This window comes from Strongyloides ratti, scaffold srae_scaffold0000001, assembly GCF_001040885.1.
Source record: "Strongyloides ratti genome assembly S_ratti_ED321, scaffold srae_scaffold0000001".
Taxonomy (NCBI): Eukaryota; Metazoa; Nematoda; class Chromadorea; order Rhabditida; family Strongyloididae; genus Strongyloides; species Strongyloides ratti.
Genome location: NW_020171519.1, coordinates 281,489 through 299,835, shown reverse-complemented (window position 1 = coordinate 299,835; position 18,347 = coordinate 281,489). Strand labels below are relative to the sequence as shown.

Here is an 18,347-nt window from a genome sequence, read left to right as displayed (position 1 = left end):
TTATTTTCTTTTTTTAACAAAATATATTATTAAATTAATTAAATACACTTATTAATTACCTATATTTGTTTCCCATTGGATTTCAATTTCAGAAAATTTCCATTCATCTGGATGTCCTATGTGTTTAATAGTATCTTTCATATCAAAATTAGACCATTTGAATGCTGGTACTTGATCATATGCTGGAGAAGAAATTGCGCGGAAAGTTAAATTTTGAAAAAGTTTAAAATTAGTTCCTTTGTAATCGAGTGCTCCATGATTATTATGACCTTGACCAGGGAATTCATACTTTCCATCTTTTGGATTTAAATCTCCTCTTGCAGAAATAGCAGCTTCAGCAGAATATGGTGGTGTACAATTACATTTTGAAAATTCTTCATGTGTATAATCATTGTATCTCATAAGAGTTTTAAGAGTATCGAGATTCTTTACTTTATGATGTTCACGAGCAAAAATTTTTGCACGTGGAGCATTTTTCCAAGAAAACCATGATCCAGTAGTTTCTGATTTATTTAAAAATCCTGATAACTTAGTTATTGGACGGTAGAATGGAATATTGTATGAAGCAAAATATGAATATTTCATTAGATACCATGTAACATCTTTATAATATGAAACTCCAGGAAGTTGTTCAAGAACATAAAGAACACCATATTTTGGAAGTGGTTTATATGGTGTAAATTTTTTATAATCAACAACAACCCATTGATTATTATATGTTCCACTGTTATATTTACTAAAGATTTCACACCATTCTCTACCATTTCTAGCTAATTGATTTGAAACAATTGCTCTAACCCAACAATGAAGTTGTTCTTTTGGTATTGTTTGATTATAAAGAGTATTGTTAAAAACATTAATAGTTGTTTCAATAATAGCCAATCCATTAGATATTAGAGCAAAGTCATCTGACGAATATAACATACCAGGATATGAGGCAAATGTTGATGTATGTCCAGGGAATTCATGTTTATCATAGGCAAATTTGTATAACTTTAAAACTCTTGTCATCATTTGATAACCAGACATTGTAACTTGAGAAATAAAAAGATCAGCATTATTTGGAGCAAGTTTTACAAAACCTGAACATTTACCAGAGTCTGGAAGTCTATTATCTACAGTATCTTTTGTTTTATTAAACTTCCTCTCTAAGTCATATAAATCACCACCAAGATTGATAATAAGAATAGGATGATAACCCCAATATAAATTAGGAGTAAATTCTTTTTTATCATAACCTGCAATAATACCAGATAGCTGATAGTATACTCTTTTTACAGCACTCCAATAAATGTCATCGGCTGGACGTATTTTAATTTCAGATTTAACCCAATCAAAACTTTCTTTAAGATATGGTTTTAATCGTTCACAATATTGAGAAAATCCATTACAATAACTTTCAACAGAATTTTGAATATGATTTGAAAGAAGTCCATGTGTCATATTACCTTCAAGGAATCCTGCAGCATAAGCTTGTTCATGTGGTTCAACAGTATTAAATGTTTCAACTTCAAAATTTGACCATCCTGTTATATTAATTGCGTTCTTAAATCTTCCAGTAGCAACCAAAAGTTCTTCACCATTACAAACATTACCATCAACAATATAATATTTAGAAGTAGATGGTGAAAAGCAAGCTGATTTAACTCTGTATAATTTATCAGTTCCTGTTTCATCAAAATCATCAGGGACAATAGTATTGTCCCAGTCCCCTGATATGTCATCAGAATTTCTATTTACTCGGAAAAAGTTTCTTTCAAAATTTGCATATTTAGCATATGTCAAAGAAGCTAAAAAAAATTATTATTTTTTTAATGTAAAAAAAAAGTTACCAGAAAATAGTACTGCAAAAAGAAGGTTATTGAAAAATAGCATAACGATGTAATACCAACTATTAATCAAAAGTTATAAGCTATTCATCAAAAATAGGGAGATTATATACTATTTCAGTTTAAATTGTTTCATGATCTTAGTTATTTATCTATCTATTCTCCTACCATTCATATCAGTCTCTTTTTTTTTTAGATAAAGTTTTAATGTGCATTCTCTATGTTAAATTTAAAAAGAGAAGTATAATAGAATACTTTTGTTATCAATCTATTTGTTTCTCTTTTACAACATAAAACTTATCTTTTTTTGTTAAAATAATATTAACAAATACAGTTATAATTTAATGAATATTTTAAATTAAAGTAATATTGTTAAAATAAATATATATTTATATTAAAAGAGAAAAATAAAAATTAATTAAATATATGTATTGAAATTTTATTCTTTATCAGTTTACAAAATGATATTTCTGTCACAAAATATTAAATCACTATATATATTTTTTTAATACTAAAACCTATTTATCTAAAGATATATCTTTCATTTTATTAAAATTAATTTCTTAAAATAAAGATAAATTTTTTTTTAATCTAAAAAATATACCATTTCCTGAGAAGATAATACTTTTATTCATCCAACAAATATTAAAAATATCGAATTTTTTTATGAATATATTCATAAATAACAATGTTAAAAATATATTTTATCATTTTTCTTATCAAAAATAACAAAGAAAATTTTTTTTATTATTTTAATAATATTTTTAAATTACAATTTTTTATATAATATTTCTTCATTTATCAATACAAACAAGCAAGATATAATTAAAATTGGACCCATAGATATTTTATGTTGGAAGTTGTAGTATCTTAAAACAGGCATTTAATATAACTTTTTGATAACAGAATAACTAAAAATTAAGTTACACTCCTAGCGCGATTATCTTCTTCTTAAATTAAATAAACTATGTCCCACAAAATCAAATTTATAATTATTGTTATAACATTTAATGATAATATATTCTTCTTATCGTTATCAATAATAAAAAAAAAATTTTTATAAAAGTGTATACTTTAAGTAATTTAAATATTTTTTTTATGTATTATTTTTGCATACATCACATACATCCTAATATTTATCAAAATATTTCTGTAGTTTAACTTATTTAAAAGATTCTATAATATTAAATATATTATTATGGTTGCTGAAAACGGTAGTAGTACAGGAAGTTCTGTTATGTCTTCATGGGATAATGAAGACTTTTGCAATGATATAAATAATGATAACAGTTATGGTCATTCAAAAATTCAGAATGATTCTATTCAAAATAATAATATTTTAGTTGTTGTATGTTTTATATATATATATATATATATATTTAAATATTTTATAATATTAAAATTATATTTAGCCCCAATCTAAACCATCACCAAACGATCATTTATTGAAACATGAATTTTTGTTATCATCTTTTGTTAAAACACCAGAAGTTGAATGGGATAATTATGAACATCTTACTACACCAATTGCTATATTCAAATCATGGGAACAATTTTGGAGAGTAATTTTACATATGCAAAGACCAACAGAAATAAAATCACGTTGTTATATTCATATTTTTAAAGATGGAATAAAACCATTATGGGAAGATCCTGGTAATGTATATGGTGGACGTTTTATGATAACATATAAAAAAAAAGATACATTAGCAGATTTACATTGGGAAAAAATGTTACTAGCATTTTTAGGTATGTTAAATTTAACATAATTAAATATATGAAATTTTTAGGAAGTAATTTTCATGATTCTTTAATATCAGGAATAGTATTATCCGTTAAAAGAAATAATTTAGTAATATCCGTATGGGTAAATGATGCTAATAAGAGAGAAAAATTAAATAACCTGGTATTTGATTTAAAAACATACTTAGATCTTGATGACGATACTCGTATACGTTTCATGAAACATAAAGAAGATACTTTTGTACATTGTTTTTAAAAAAAAAAAGTAAAGGGTTTCTTTTTTGACTGTAAACTATCATTATAATATCATATAATAAATTTTAAAAAAAAATTAATACTTTGTAAATCATGAAAAATTAAATAGAAATTTTTGAAAAACTTTTAGATTACTATTATATAATATTTGGTTATATATTTTTTTTGTCAAACAAAAATAAATTTTTAATTAGTTTTAAATACAAATAAAAATATACAATACTTCTTTATTATTACTATTAAAAATTCAAATTATCAATATAAAAAGAAGTCTTAAATAATGTTGGTTTGAAATGAAGATTTTATGTAATGTAATTTTAAAATTTTACTAAATTTAAATAATAATAAATGTGATTAATATGAATAAAAATTTAAAGAAAAATTAATATACTAGACAAAAAAATTTTTAAAAGTTATACACGCAAAAAATAATTATCAGATAAACTGATATTTTCTCAAATGCAGTTTTACTTTTAATTTGTCAAAACTTTTCAAATTTTTTTATAGTATAGTTATGAATATGTTTAAAATTTATATTTTTTAAGGACTATCAGATAAGTGCAATTTTATTTTATAAATTTTAAATTAGCTATTTATTTTACTACTTATGCTTCAGATCAAGTTGAAAATATTTTTTTACGATGATAATTTACTATAAAATAATTTTTTAAGAAAGATCAGATGAAACTTATCATATTACTATGTAATTAGTTTCATTCGAGATATGAAAAGTCGGTAACTGAATATTTAGAAAAAAATTTCCGCCTTTCATTATATCTTGCTTCAAAAAAAGACATAATTACAAATTGATTTTTGGATTCGATCACAAATTAGTTTCCATGTAGCGTCTACTATCAAAATATTATCATATCTTTAACTGTTAGTAAATTATAAAAAATAATGACAGTAAATTAGATGCATAAAATTATAAGTAATGCATCTCAAGAACGATAGAAATTTTTAAAACATTTATAAAATGCTATATATTTAAAATGCTAAGAAACCTAGTACATTTAGTTCCATGATTCTAGGTGCTCATTTACAGAATTTTATTACTTTTTTCAACTGCAGATGATTTACAACATAATTCAGAAATGTCTCAATAGTATCAATACAGTTGACATTTATTTTTTGAATGTAATGATCTATTGTTTACCTTATTTAAGACATTTTTTTCTAAAAAGATTTTAAAGTTAAAAAACTTATTTATTTATGATTTATATTATAATTAAATTTTTTACAAAATTTTTAATCAAAAAATTATTGTAAATATTTGTTATGAAAAATTATTTATGGCATTATTAAATAAAAAAAAGTATTTAGACAAAAGGTCAAAAATTATAACCAGTAAAATTGATAAATTAAAAATATAAGTACATTAGTAGTAAATAATTACGCTAGAAAGAACATTGATAATTTATAACATTTTATTTGATAAATTTTTATCTTTACTTAAAATGTTTAAAACATTTTACTATACAGTAAGTAAGAAATTTGTAAAAAACATATGTATTTAAAAATTATCTAATATTTTAGTGCACATATTTCAAAAAAATTTATGAAAACAAATTTCTAAAAAATTTATTTTAAATTCATAATTTTTACAATGGAATTATATGACTACGGTACGCTAATATAAAATACTTAGTAAAGCATGATAAATAAATAACTACTTTACTTTTATTTGTTGGTACTTCCTTTCCGTTAACTATATAGTTTATAATTAAACTTTTTTAATTTTAAATAGTACTAAAAATTAATTATTAAAATTTTAAAAAAAAAAAAAAAAATTTTTTTTCCTTATAAACATTAAATTTTTTATTGCAAAAATATTTATTTACAGGCAGATTAGTGAGGCTGTTTATTTACTATCACTTTTTTTTTTATTAAAAAGCGATAAATCAAACTTTTTTTACCTAAATTTTTTTTGATAATTGTATCGCTCTTCAAAGTTATATTTTCTTCTTTTTATTTTTAATAAATATCTATAATTTTTTTATGTATTTTTCTTTAATGACATTTTTATGATCGAGGTGTACTTAAAAAAATAAATATTTCACTTTGACTGATTAGAATGAAGTAGTTCAAAATCTTTTCTATTGTTTAGCAAAATTTTCTTGTTAAAATATATATTTTAAAAGCAGTTATCAATTTTTTTCTGAAGGTAGTTCATTTTTAGAATCCATTTTAGTTTCCGATTCCTAATAATTAATTTTTTTTTCACTGTGTTAGATAATACGCAAAAAGAAACACAAATTTCACCATCATCTTCAGTTTAAAATATATATTTTATTTTCAATTTTTTTACAAATATTTATAAAAATATTGAATTAAAATTTATCCTTATTTTATATATTAAATAACAATATTGTTTCTTAAACTTTTTTTAAATTGTAGACAACAAAATTTTCTAAGAAACTTTTTTTTTAAAACAAATTTTATAAAATGTTTTTATAGCTTTAAAATTAAAAAAATACTAATATGACAATAATTGCTTTTTATTCTACATCTCAAAAAATAAATGTCCACTTCTAGTAATATTTATTTCATTATAAATATAAAAAAAATGCATAACATGCTTTTGTCATAATTTTGAAAAAATTAATTTATTAAAAGTACAAAAATACATTAAAATTATTACAAAAATTTTTTGTTATCTTAAAACATTTCAAGAACGAAAAAAGATATTAAAAATTATGTAATATTCAAAATATAAAGAAGAGAATTGCCCCGACATGTTTTCATTTATAAGTAGTTTTTTTTTTAAATTAAAAACTTTTAAAAATTTTATGTATAGTTTCAAAATCTCACATCAAGCTTTAAAATTATTTTTTTACAAAAAGTTATCATTACAAATGTTCTTTCCAACCTTTTTCTACCCTTAAGCCCAGTTTCACTTGAATAAATCATGTTACAGCAAATGCTAATTATGCATTTTTTGCTGATATATTTATATGAAAACGAAATTCTTTGAAAAAATAAACTGTACTTTTTGTTATCAGCGCATTTTTTATCTTAGAAAAATTTATTAAAAATTAAAAAATCGAAAAACATTTTCACATCTCATTTCTCGCCTATATATATATAGGATAAAAAGTACATTCGTTAAGGATATTGTTTTAAAATATAATTCTATCCTGAGAGTGAAGCATCTGACTCCGAGGGATCACTTTGTGGTTCAGAATTAAGAAAATCCCAAATAAGGATTGTATCATCATGAGACGAAGAGACTATTTGAAAAGCGTCAAATTGAAGACGGAATACACGACCCGTATGTTTCTAAAAAAAATGTAAATAAATATAAATAAAATAAACTTACACTTAAAGTTTGAATACATAATTGAGATGGTGAAGATTTGCTATCCAATGCAGCTTTTAAATCCCATACTTTAATTTTACCATCATAAGCTCCAGAAATAATGCGATGATTGTCAAATCGAATACATCTAACTAATTCTTCATGTCCTTCTAATGTTCTAATGCAAGAACCACTTTCGATATCCCATATTTTTATTGTATTATCACTACTTCCGGATACAATATGTTTATCTCTAAATTGTAAACAAGCAATACCACGTCTATGACCTGATAAGGTCCTTACAAATTCACATGTCTTAATGCTCCATATTTTGATAGTTCTATCTCCAGATGCACTAACAATGTATCTATCATCAAAGTCAATAACATTCACTGCAGCTCTATGACCAACAAGAACTCTTCTTAAAGTAATATCATTAGGTGATTTTACATCCCAAACTGCAATACTTCTATCTTTTGAGCATGTTACCATAACATTATTTTGAAATCGTAAATGGAGAACAGCTTCGCAGTGATGAATAAGAGATGAAATTAATTCACCTGTATTGACATTCCAAATTCTGACAGTTGCATCTGAGCTGCCAGAAGCAATCATTTTATCATCATACTGTAAGCAAAGAACAGATCCTGTATGTCCAACAAGTGTTCTTTCACAAATATTATCAGGTCTTCTCCAAATTTTAATAGTATTATCTCTTAGTCCAGAAACAATTTTATTATCATCATACTGAAGACAATAGACACCTTTACTGGTTTCTGAATTACAATTTATTCTTGTCAGTGAATAATTTCCTGTCAACCAATTTTGCTCAACTTTTTCAATTTCTTGTGTAATTTTAGGATATAATGTACGGAAAAAATTACTTTGATATTTTGTGATTTCATCAATTCTACTAGCTATAAGAGCAGTCTTATCACTATTTAATCCATCATCCATTGCTAATATAACTGCAACTTCTTTCGTTGTCCTAAATAGAAACCTTCCCCAATCACGTCTTCTAGATAACCCTTTCCACAGGTCATTTGTTAAAACTTTCCTTTCTATTAATTTTTTCCATAATAATCCCTGTGCAATTGTATGTTTCCACACTTTGCTAACCATTTCACAACTTTTTAATTCTTCCGCATGAAGGTAAGAAAGTATATTTTCTGCTAAATGCCGTGGCAGTAAATTAATAAAATCTCGTTGGAGCATAGGTAGTAGAATACCCTCAACCATACCAAGATGTTCATGAGACATTGTTGTGAAAAGACGCTTTAAAAAATCCATTTGCTCAGGTATTTTCCAACTTCTCGTTTGTTGTAGTACACTCTCATAAGAGTTGATATAATCTTCGGTTGGTTCAAATTGAGATGCATCACTTTCTTTTAGTGTTAATGAAGACATTAGATATGTTGTTGAAGAACCCTGGAAATATTTCTTTTTATTAAAAAATATAAATTTATAGAAAACAAAACATACCGTAAATGATGAAGAATGAGATTCAGAATGATCGCTCTCAGCCATCTCAAACGCATGATGATCATTCTCAATTGCTTCTGTGGTCGAGTCTCTTACATCCATTTTTAAAAAATCATGTACATTACAAAATAATAGTTGGAAAGAAATAAAAAAAAGGAGAATTAATGTTCTAAAAAAAACATATATTATAATAAATTTTTTTAACAAAAAATTTCACATAACCATAGTTTATCATATATCAATGAATTCCCACAAATCCTACAACATTTTTGACAAACCAAATCACAAAGACAATATAATACCGTTTACAAATAAAAAAAAACATAATAAAAAAATGTTTTGAAAAACATAAAAATAAAATGAAGATAAATTGTGAAAATTATAGTATAAATAAAAAAAAAATTTACAGAGAGATAAAATGATGTCTATTGAGAAATGAAGGTGGTAAAGAAAATCGAATAAATAATCAATAGTCGGGGTATATATAGGAAATGGCAAAGTAAAAGAGGAACCAAATTTGATATGTTAGTTGGTGTGTATGCATAGTGGTGTCGCGCTTCCAAAATAAAAGTTGCTTTTAAGTGTTATTTGCGTCTTAAGACAATAACTATATTATATAGTAGAAGAATTATAAATAATATTAATAAAAATAATATAATAAGTACATTCTTACAATTATTTATTTAAAAATAAAGATAAATTTATTTTTTAAAATTATTTTTGCCATAAAATATTTTTGTCATTTAAATATGTCAATTTTAATATAATATAATGTTTACATTTATATTAAAAGTAATTGTAATAATAAAAAGTAAGAATTTTTATATTTTTTTATAATATCTTTTTATATTTTTAACAATTTACATATTTTCTTGATACTTAAAGCTATTTAAAAAATTGAAAGAGTTACCTTTAATTACCATAAAATGATTTTTAATTTTATTTTATGATTAATTTTTAATTTTTATTTAAAAAATCACGTGATAATAAGTAATGAATGTATTTAAATATAATTAAAATAGTAAAAAAAAAAACTCTCAAATTTAGTTTATTAATTTAATAAAATATATTATTTTAAAATTACGTTACACAAATATTATAAGATTTTTAATAATTTAAAGAAATAGTACGAAAGATTTATATTGTATTATAAATTACAATATAATTGTATAAAACAAGATTTTTTGCTTTTATTATATAAATATGTTTTTACAATAAAAATTATTTTTTAATATATAAAAAAAAGGAGGAAATAAATAAAATAAGAAATAAGCTTAGGTAACATTTATAAATAAAAGATAAATTAAAATGTGACTAAGACAAAAATAATAGTATAAAAAAATTACAAAAACACTAATATATATATTGTAGTTGTTATTTTATAAAAAATAAAGATGATTATTTTAGTAGGGTAAAAAAGTTCATACGGCTGTAAAAATAATGAAGTGATTATTTTTATAGTTATTATATTGAATTTAATCGAAGAGAATGGTAAAAAAAAGTAACATACAAGGACAATATTAGTATATATTCTTTAATGTACTTTAATTCTTCTTTTTTTTTAAATAAAACATGAAAAGAGGGAATAAAACCTATCTTATAAAAAAGAATATTAGATTATATTTTTTTTTTGTAACAATAATAATTGAAAAAAAATATTAAGAATAAGTGTTAAAAAATATGAATAAATAAATGACGTCATACTATAAGTGTTAATGTGATAAAATGATAAAACAGGATTTAAAAACAATTAAATTTTGTTAACGAAATATTTCCTGTTATAAAAATATATAGTATAAAAAAATCATAGTTCTTATTATAAATTTTTATTTTAAACATTGTTATAAGAAGGTATTATAAAAAAAAAAGTTATTTTTATATTATGAATAAAAAAGAATAAAATGTGACGTGGAGAATTAGAATTTAGAAATCGTAATGTATTTAAACATATTGGAAAAGTAAATATAATATCCTTTTATATAGTTAAATATTGGTGTAAGATATGATGTGTGTATATATATATATATTTTAATATATAAAGTACTGTCAAAAAGAGAGATAGATAAAACAGAAATATATACAATATATGTCATGTTTTACATTTGTGGATATTATATATTTAAGTACTAGTATTACTTTTATTCATCTAATCTTTTTATTGATAATTATAAAGAAATATAATTATTGAAATACATTAAGTTGTTTAAATGATAAAAAAATTATCTTTTTTTTTCGTTTAATTAAATATTAAAAAGTATAAAAATTAATTTATGAAAATTAACTAATTAATATATATAAATTTAAAACATGTAATTAATCAGTGTTTATTTATATTTATTATATAAATTAATATTCAATAATAAAATAAGAATATTATATATATCAATTTCTTTTAATTATTATTATAAAATAACTATTTTTATATATTAAAAAGTTGAAAATAATAATATTATGATAAGAATATATACATATTTTATAATATTAGGTGATCAAGAGATAATAACAAAATGTTTAAAAGATTAATATTATATTAATTAAACTACAATCTTAATAAAATTTGAATGATTTTTCTTGGGTATTTAGAGTAGAAAAAATTATCAAAATCATCATAGTAATTTTGCAAAAGAATAATTTATTTATATTTAAACATCATTCATTTAATGATAAAATGTTTTGTGGGTCTACTATATTATTTCATATATATTATGTATAAAAGAAAATAGTAATAAAAATTAGTGACAAATTACCACTAACAAAATGATAATGATAACTTTTTATATTAATTTTTATTTCATTAATATCTTAACTAATACAAAATCTTTTTACTAAATAATATTATTTATTTTATTTTTAGGTTTAGATTTTACTAATTTACCTGTCATTTTGATGATTATATAGTATAAATTATAAAAATATAAATAAATAAAATATTATTATATATATAACACTAACATAATAGATCTTTGAGAATGAGAATAATAGAATATATTAGAAAAGAGATTGATAAAATATTGGTGATTACAGTAAACTAGACTGGAAAGATATAAAAGTGTGTGAGAAGCTTTAAGTTTTATGTGTGATGACTGGACTTAGCTGGTTACAAAAAAAAAAGTGCTGCCAGTACCTGTTTATAAAGTATTACTAATATTATAATCGACCGTAAAAAATTTCTTTTTGTGGTAGTTTGTGTTGCCTGGTAATTTATGTCTACATTAAAATAGGAGAAAAATAATGGTAAAAGGGATTTTAAAACAAATTTTTTTAAATTTTTTTTTAAAACACAACATCAATATTGTTAAACATAAGTCGCATTTATTTAACAAAAGTTTATTTAACTACGTAATTTTTAAAGAAATATTTGTCAAGGTTTATTTTGAGTAATTCTTAACTATCTGTTATAGTTTTAATTTTTTTTTTAAATACAAACTTTTCTATTCTTTAAACAATAATAAAAAAAAATAAATTGTAAATATTATATATGCTAAAATTATGTAATTATTATTGAATAGTGAATAATTTATAAATTTTCTTACGTTACACGAATATTTTATAAGTGTTTTGAAAATAAATATTTATTCAAGGTAATTGTTTATATATATAACTAGAAAAAAGTATTTAAGCATGATATAATATTTTATATATATTTAATAGTATTAAATAATAAATTACTTTATTACATGTTTTTTATTTATCAAGCTTTTATTATAATTTAAATGAAATATTAATTATATAAAAAGTAGTAAAAGTTGATAAAAAAAGCTAAAAAAATTGTCTTATTTTAATAACTTAAGAAAATGAAATATATATTTTTTAATAATTTTTTTATATTTTTTAAATGTTTTTAAATTCTCCACGTCATCTAATAAAAGTCACGACTAAATTAGCATAAAAATATTTATTTTTCTTACATCTTACAATATATTGAAATAAAATAATTTTGTCATAATATTAATTTACTTATTATACAAAAATAAATGTTTAAATTTTATTTTAAATAAACTTATATTAAAATTAATTGTCATATTAAAAAAAATGTATCTATTACATTAATAAACAATTAAATTTTAATAAAAAAAATAAAATCATATTATTTTTCTAAAATTAATATATTTTTAATCAAGTAATTGAAATTTTTTTATTTCTACTATAATAATCATTAAAAATACAATTCGGTTAAATTCAAGTCAATTAAATTAGATCCAAAAAAAACAGAACAATTAGAGTTTATTAATTTTATTTATAAACTTTACTTTTCTTTAAAATATTTTTTTTTGTATATTAGATACTTTTATTAAGTTCTTACAAAAAAATTTTAAAATCTAACGATTATTTTCATTCATATTCAAAATAAATCAAATTTTCATAAAATTTCTTTCAATAAACTATTTGTAATTTTTACTTTTACAATTTATTCTTAAAAAATTCAAGCTAAATAAAATGAATATTTTTAATGAATTTAAAATGATATAATTAAATGGATTTTATGAAATTGATAAAGTTATTTAATATAAATTTTGCAAAATTATTTTAAAAATAATATATACATTAAATTATTAAAATATAAAAAGTCAGCATCTCATATAATTGAATTACTGGGATTTGAAGTATTATCATATAATTTTTTTAAATTGTTAGACTAACATTCTAAAAAAGGTAAATGGCTATAAAAAAAATTATTATTGTATAAATTACAATTGATATAAAATTATAAACTCTATACTAAAATTAAAATTTCATTTTTATGTTTTTTTTTAAAAGTTGATTATTGTAAAATTTACTTTAATCACTTTTTCAAAATTTTATATTAAAAAAAGTTTATTTTCTAACAATAATTACAAAAAAAAAATTATAATTAAATTACTCTCAATTTTGAGATTTTTTATGTATATAAATTACCAGAACGATTATTCAAAAATTCAATTATTATTGAATTTAAACTTTCATATTGTAATAATGCTTATTTGAAAGATCAACAAGTTTTGGTTTAATAATATGACAGAAATATCTTTCATGCTCTACTTCTGCTGTTTTTGTAGCAAGAAATATATAACATTTACTACATTCATATGGAGTCTTTTCTCCAATATATAAATGTGAAGCTAGATGAATATGCCATTCTGGTACAGAATAACTTGAAAAATCACAATTTTCTGCATTACAATGCATTAATTTACCTTCAGATATTTGTAATTCCATTGTTTTCCAACAATAATTTCTTGAATGTATAGCTAAAGAAACTTTGTCTTTAAATAAAGCACTACATTTCATACAAGTATATAACGTTTGATTATTATCATGAAGTTCCTGAATATGATATCTTAATTCTTCATTTGTATTGCAAACAAAACTACAAATGTCAGAATAACGACACATAATTAAATCGTAATAATTTGCTAAATTTACAAATTCTTGACGGCGAGGAATACTAGGTTGTTGTAAAGGCCTTACTGGCCCAACAGATTTAACACAATATTTTGTTTTATGTTCAATGAATACATTCTCTGTTTGAAAGACTAATGGACATGAATTGCATCTAAATAAAAATTTAATTATAGCATGATCAGACATATGTTTTTCATAATTAATTCTGTATTTAGTGAAAAAATTACAATCTTCACTAAATATACAGTAATAAATTTTATCCATACGTTTAGAAGTTCCATTCAATTTTATCATAGGAGTATTATTTGTAGATGATGGAACATTGGTAATTTGTTCTGACGATGATTGCTCATAACAAGTGATTTTATGAGGGAAACATGATACTTCATTTGATTGTTCGACACTATGCTCTTTAATAGTGCTAAAATTAGTTGTGTTACCAATACCATCAGCACTACAATTTCTCGTAGTTTCTGTTACTTTTTTTGGGGCGTTTTCGTGTAATATTTGAGTAACTTTTTGCATAACGTCCTTTTGATCTTTTGATGTTTGATCTTTGGATTTTAAATTTTGTTGTGGATATGCTACATTTTGAGTATTATATTTATAAAATTGTGGTGAATTTATCTTTTCGTTTTCATTTACTACATTACATACGGAAATTTTAGGTGATTTTGATTTTTCTACAATTGTATTCCTCACTTGTAAAATTGGTGAAGCTCTTGTAACTTTTGTTGGTGTTAGTTTTAGTGGTTTTTCTTGTGTTTGTTTATCACTTATAGGTGATAATAATAGTTCTTTATCCTTTGTAGATTTATTGAGAGTTACATCTGGAAGGTTTGAATCTAAATCTTTTGTAGAATTATTTGATACATCTAATGATTTTCTAATTCTATTAGATGAATTTAATTGTGAATGAAATATTTTGTGGAATTTTGTTTCATTTTTGTTTCCTACATAAGTGGCTAAAATTTCAATGCCGTCATCAGAATCTAAGTCATCTGGTGCTTTGGTTAAATCAATTACCATGGTTTCTTCATTATTTATTTTGTCATCTTTTAAAGTTGTGTCATTATCATGCAATTCTGTCTTAGAATTTGATAATGATTTGTTTTCAAAGGAAGATAAAACATTTGATTCTTCAGGTTCATATTCTACATCATCTGTTGAGGCAAAATCATGAAGAAGATTTTCTATTTTTTCAATATTTGGAGCAGACTTTTTCTTTTTTATTGAAAAAGCTGAATCACTACATGGTGGTGATTTTTTTTTATTAAAAAGAACATTGTATTTTTTAAAGTCATTTTCATTAAAATTCATTAATTCATCAAGTGTAAAAAATCCATCATTTTTCCGAGCTTCAGGAGTATAACGCTAGAAAATAAAATAAAATTAAATTAAAATATAACGTACATGAGAGAAAAATATTAGTTTTTTAAAATCTATTTTTGGATTCGGTATATTATGATGTAATATATAATGTTCAGTTATATCAGCATGAAACATAAATCTAATATTACAACCTTCTTCTTCACAAACATATGGATAATGCATGATTGGAGATGATATACCAATCTGTTTTGCCACATTTCGTATCCTTTTGTAATCTCCGTAATATGTTTTACCTTGGTATTTAATTGTAAATTCATGTTCTGATGGTGGACAGCGAATAACTGTCATAATATATACTCTAAATATTTAGCAAAAAAAACTTATATTATAAATAAAATTAATGAAATATGAAGGAATGAAGTAACCTTATAAATAAAATAATAAATGATAATATAAAAAAATACAATTTATATAAAAAAAATTTTTTTTAACAATTTTCATATGAAATGTCCATTAAAGAATTGACAATATTTATATCTCTTTTAATTTTTTTGTAACAACAAGGAAATTGAGAATGCTCTTCAAGAATTGCTTCACTTAAAAAATATTGCTTACAATTATTACACTAAAAATAAGATTAAAAAAATAAATAAATGTCAAAATAGAAAACTCACGGAATGCCTGGTAGTAAAATTGTCAGAATGTCCATTTAAATGTTCTTTAAAATTTTTAATATTAAGAGTTCGAAAATTACATGTAATATGTGGACATTTGTAATCATTAGTCATACCCTTTATTCTTGATATACTTTTTTCAGAAGTCTTTGAACAATATAATTCTTCATGTGCCGCCAACAAATCATTTGAAGAAAACTTTAATTCACATGTTGAACATGGAAATCTTCCTTCAGCCTGATGAAAAATAGAAATATGATTTATCATATCTAATTCATTTGTTCCTTTAAATTCACATTGATAAAGACAAATCTCTCGTTTATCACTATCAACAAATATTTTTCTTTCAATAGATTTTTTCAAAAAATGTGGATCAACTCTTGGATCTGTATGTAATTTTTTTATACAACTTGCAGCAGTTTTACAATATTTAGTCTTGTGTTGATTAAGAATTTTTTTGTTTGAAAATCCACTTGAACAATATTCACAAATTTCATTCGTTTCACCATTATGAAATTCACAATAATGATCTCTATATAATGTTTCAATTTCTGTAGAAAAATCACATGTTTCAACCTTACAATATATTCTTTTAGATTTTATTTCACATATATTTAATTTTATAGGTGTTGTCATTGAAGGTTTTGGTAATTGAGATAAACGAGGTTCTGGAACTTGCGTATTTTGTAAAACAATACATCCAGGTTTTGAAAATTCTAAATGTTTATTTTTGTTTATTGTTTCAGGTACATAAAAACGGTTTGTAATATGTGGTGTTCTAAAAGGATCTCTTCCAGATTGTTTAATGAAAGGTTGATTAAAATTTTGTATTGATGTATCCTTGTTAGTAGGAATTATATTTGATTTTGTATATAAAGCATCATAAAGTTGTGCTTGTTGTATTTGTTTTTCATTTAAATTTGTGGGAAAAGTAATTCTTTGTGGTTGAGGTTTTGGAATGTATTCTTTTCTTACATTTGGAATAGTTGGAGTACTTGTAGCAAGTGGTTTTGGTAATTCTTTTTCTAAATTATTTTTTAATGTACACCACATTTTTTCATGATGTGAAAGATAAGTTAAACCAGTAAAAGAAAGATCACAATATGAACATTTGAAAGAACTAGAAATAACATGACCCTTATTGTGAAAACGATACTCCTCATTTGTTTTATAGTAATAACTACACGTTCTGAATTCACATTTCTTTTTTTCAAAAGTATTGCTATCATGAGGTAGAAACATTTCTTGTTGTGAAATAGGTGAGGGTTCTTTTAATTTTGGCATAACTTCTGAGGGATTTTCTTTTGCTAGAGAATATTCTGACGTATTATCAGATGGATTTCCAGATATGCTATTCTCCATTTGATGGTTAATATAGTTTGGAGTTAGTGCTGGTGCAGGTGTTATAGATAACAATGCTACTTCTTCACCAGAACATGGTTTTTGAAGAGTTGAAATTGAATCTTTAAATTGACTATTTATTATTTCACATGCTTTAGAATCACTTAATGAAGTATTGTTAAAATTTTTAACAGTTGTTTCTATACTAATGTTATTCATTTTATCTATTTCTGAAAATGATGAAGAAAGTCTGTTTCTTTTAATTTCAGTTATATTTCTTTCTGTATTAGATCGTTTCCGAGAAATTGTTGTATTTTCATTATTGCTATTGCTTTTTAACCCGAAAATATCAGTCAATTCAGATAGGGAAACTTCAGCAGAAATATTACCATTCTTATTTTCAATTTCTGTCCCTCCTGATGAACCACCCGTAGTTGTCTCTGAAAAAAAACTTAAAAGTGAAGTGACTTTATTTAATTTTTCATTTGATTTATATTGTTTATCACTATTCTTTAGATTAAAATCTGCATTTTTCGAACATATATCAGTGTTCATTTTATCTGAAAGTATATCAATAAAAGAGTTCCTTTGAAAAAAATCCATTCTTAGAATATGCAAATATTAATTCCCTAATTTGTTTTAAAAATGTATTTAAAGTAATTCTTGAAATAGAAACAAAATTAGTAATATACTTTTGTTTCAAAATGTTAGGTCAATATGCCAAACATCTTTTGTTAATTACGCGGTTTTTTTGACATTGAAAAAATGCATATTTAAAAAATTAAAAATAATTCATGAACGTTTATAACTATAATGAAAGGTTTACAAAATTTAATATTAAAGAAATTTAAAATATGGTAACTTATTTTTAAATAAATACTTCAAATATTTTGTAAATAGATTTTAGGTAAAATAAAATTTTTTAATAAATTTATCTTAATAGATTTAAATCTAGATCTAATCCTATTTACATAATTTTATTACTTATTAACATAATTTTTTCTATCACTT

The 18,347-nt window shown here is 22.2% G+C and overlaps 5 protein-coding genes across 5 annotated transcripts; 1 reads left to right on the top strand and 4 right to left on the bottom strand.

Moving 5' to 3' along the window:
• Nucleotides 1-51: 51 nt before the first annotated feature.
• SRAE_0000010400 (Putative phospholipase B-like 2) lies at nt 52-1,875 on the bottom strand (the record flags this gene model as incomplete). Its single annotated transcript, XM_024645949.1, has 2 exons — nt 52-1,790; nt 1,833-1,875. The coding sequence occupies 2 exons, from the start codon at nt 1,873-1,875 to the stop codon at nt 52-54; spliced, it is 1,782 nt and encodes a 593-aa protein (XP_024500181.1).
• Nucleotides 1,876-3,027: 1,152 nt separating this feature from the next.
• On the top strand, nt 3,028-3,828 carry SRAE_0000010300 (Eukaryotic translation initiation factor 4E type 2; the record flags this gene model as incomplete). The annotated part of the gene is made up of 3 exons (XM_024645948.1): nt 3,028-3,177; nt 3,242-3,578; nt 3,620-3,828. 3 exons carry the CDS (start codon nt 3,028-3,030, stop codon nt 3,826-3,828), a joined length of 696 nt encoding a protein of 231 aa, XP_024500180.1.
• A 3,131-nt stretch (nt 3,829-6,959) lies between these two features.
• Nucleotides 6,960-11,489, bottom strand: SRAE_0000010200 (LD08669p; the record flags this gene model as incomplete). The annotated part of the gene is made up of 5 exons (XM_024645947.1): nt 6,960-7,106; nt 7,147-8,565; nt 8,608-8,776; nt 8,861-8,865; nt 11,475-11,489. The coding sequence occupies 5 exons, from the start codon at nt 11,487-11,489 to the stop codon at nt 6,960-6,962; spliced, it is 1,755 nt and encodes a 584-aa protein (XP_024500179.1).
• Nucleotides 11,490-13,539: 2,050 nt separating this feature from the next.
• SRAE_0000010100 (Zinc finger, C2H2 domain and Zinc finger,C2H2-like domain-containing protein) lies at nt 13,540-15,669 on the bottom strand (the record flags this gene model as incomplete). The annotated part of the gene is made up of 2 exons (XM_024645946.1): nt 13,540-15,363; nt 15,403-15,669. 2 exons carry the CDS (start codon nt 15,667-15,669, stop codon nt 13,540-13,542), a joined length of 2,091 nt encoding a protein of 696 aa, XP_024500178.1.
• Nucleotides 15,670-15,808: 139 nt separating this feature from the next.
• On the bottom strand, nt 15,809-17,891 carry SRAE_0000010000 (Zinc finger, C2H2 domain and Zinc finger,C2H2-like domain-containing protein; the record flags this gene model as incomplete). The annotated part of the gene is made up of 2 exons (XM_024645945.1): nt 15,809-15,946; nt 15,996-17,891. 2 exons carry the CDS (start codon nt 17,889-17,891, stop codon nt 15,809-15,811), a joined length of 2,034 nt encoding a protein of 677 aa, XP_024500177.1.
• Between the last annotated feature and the right edge of the window lie 456 nt (nt 17,892-18,347).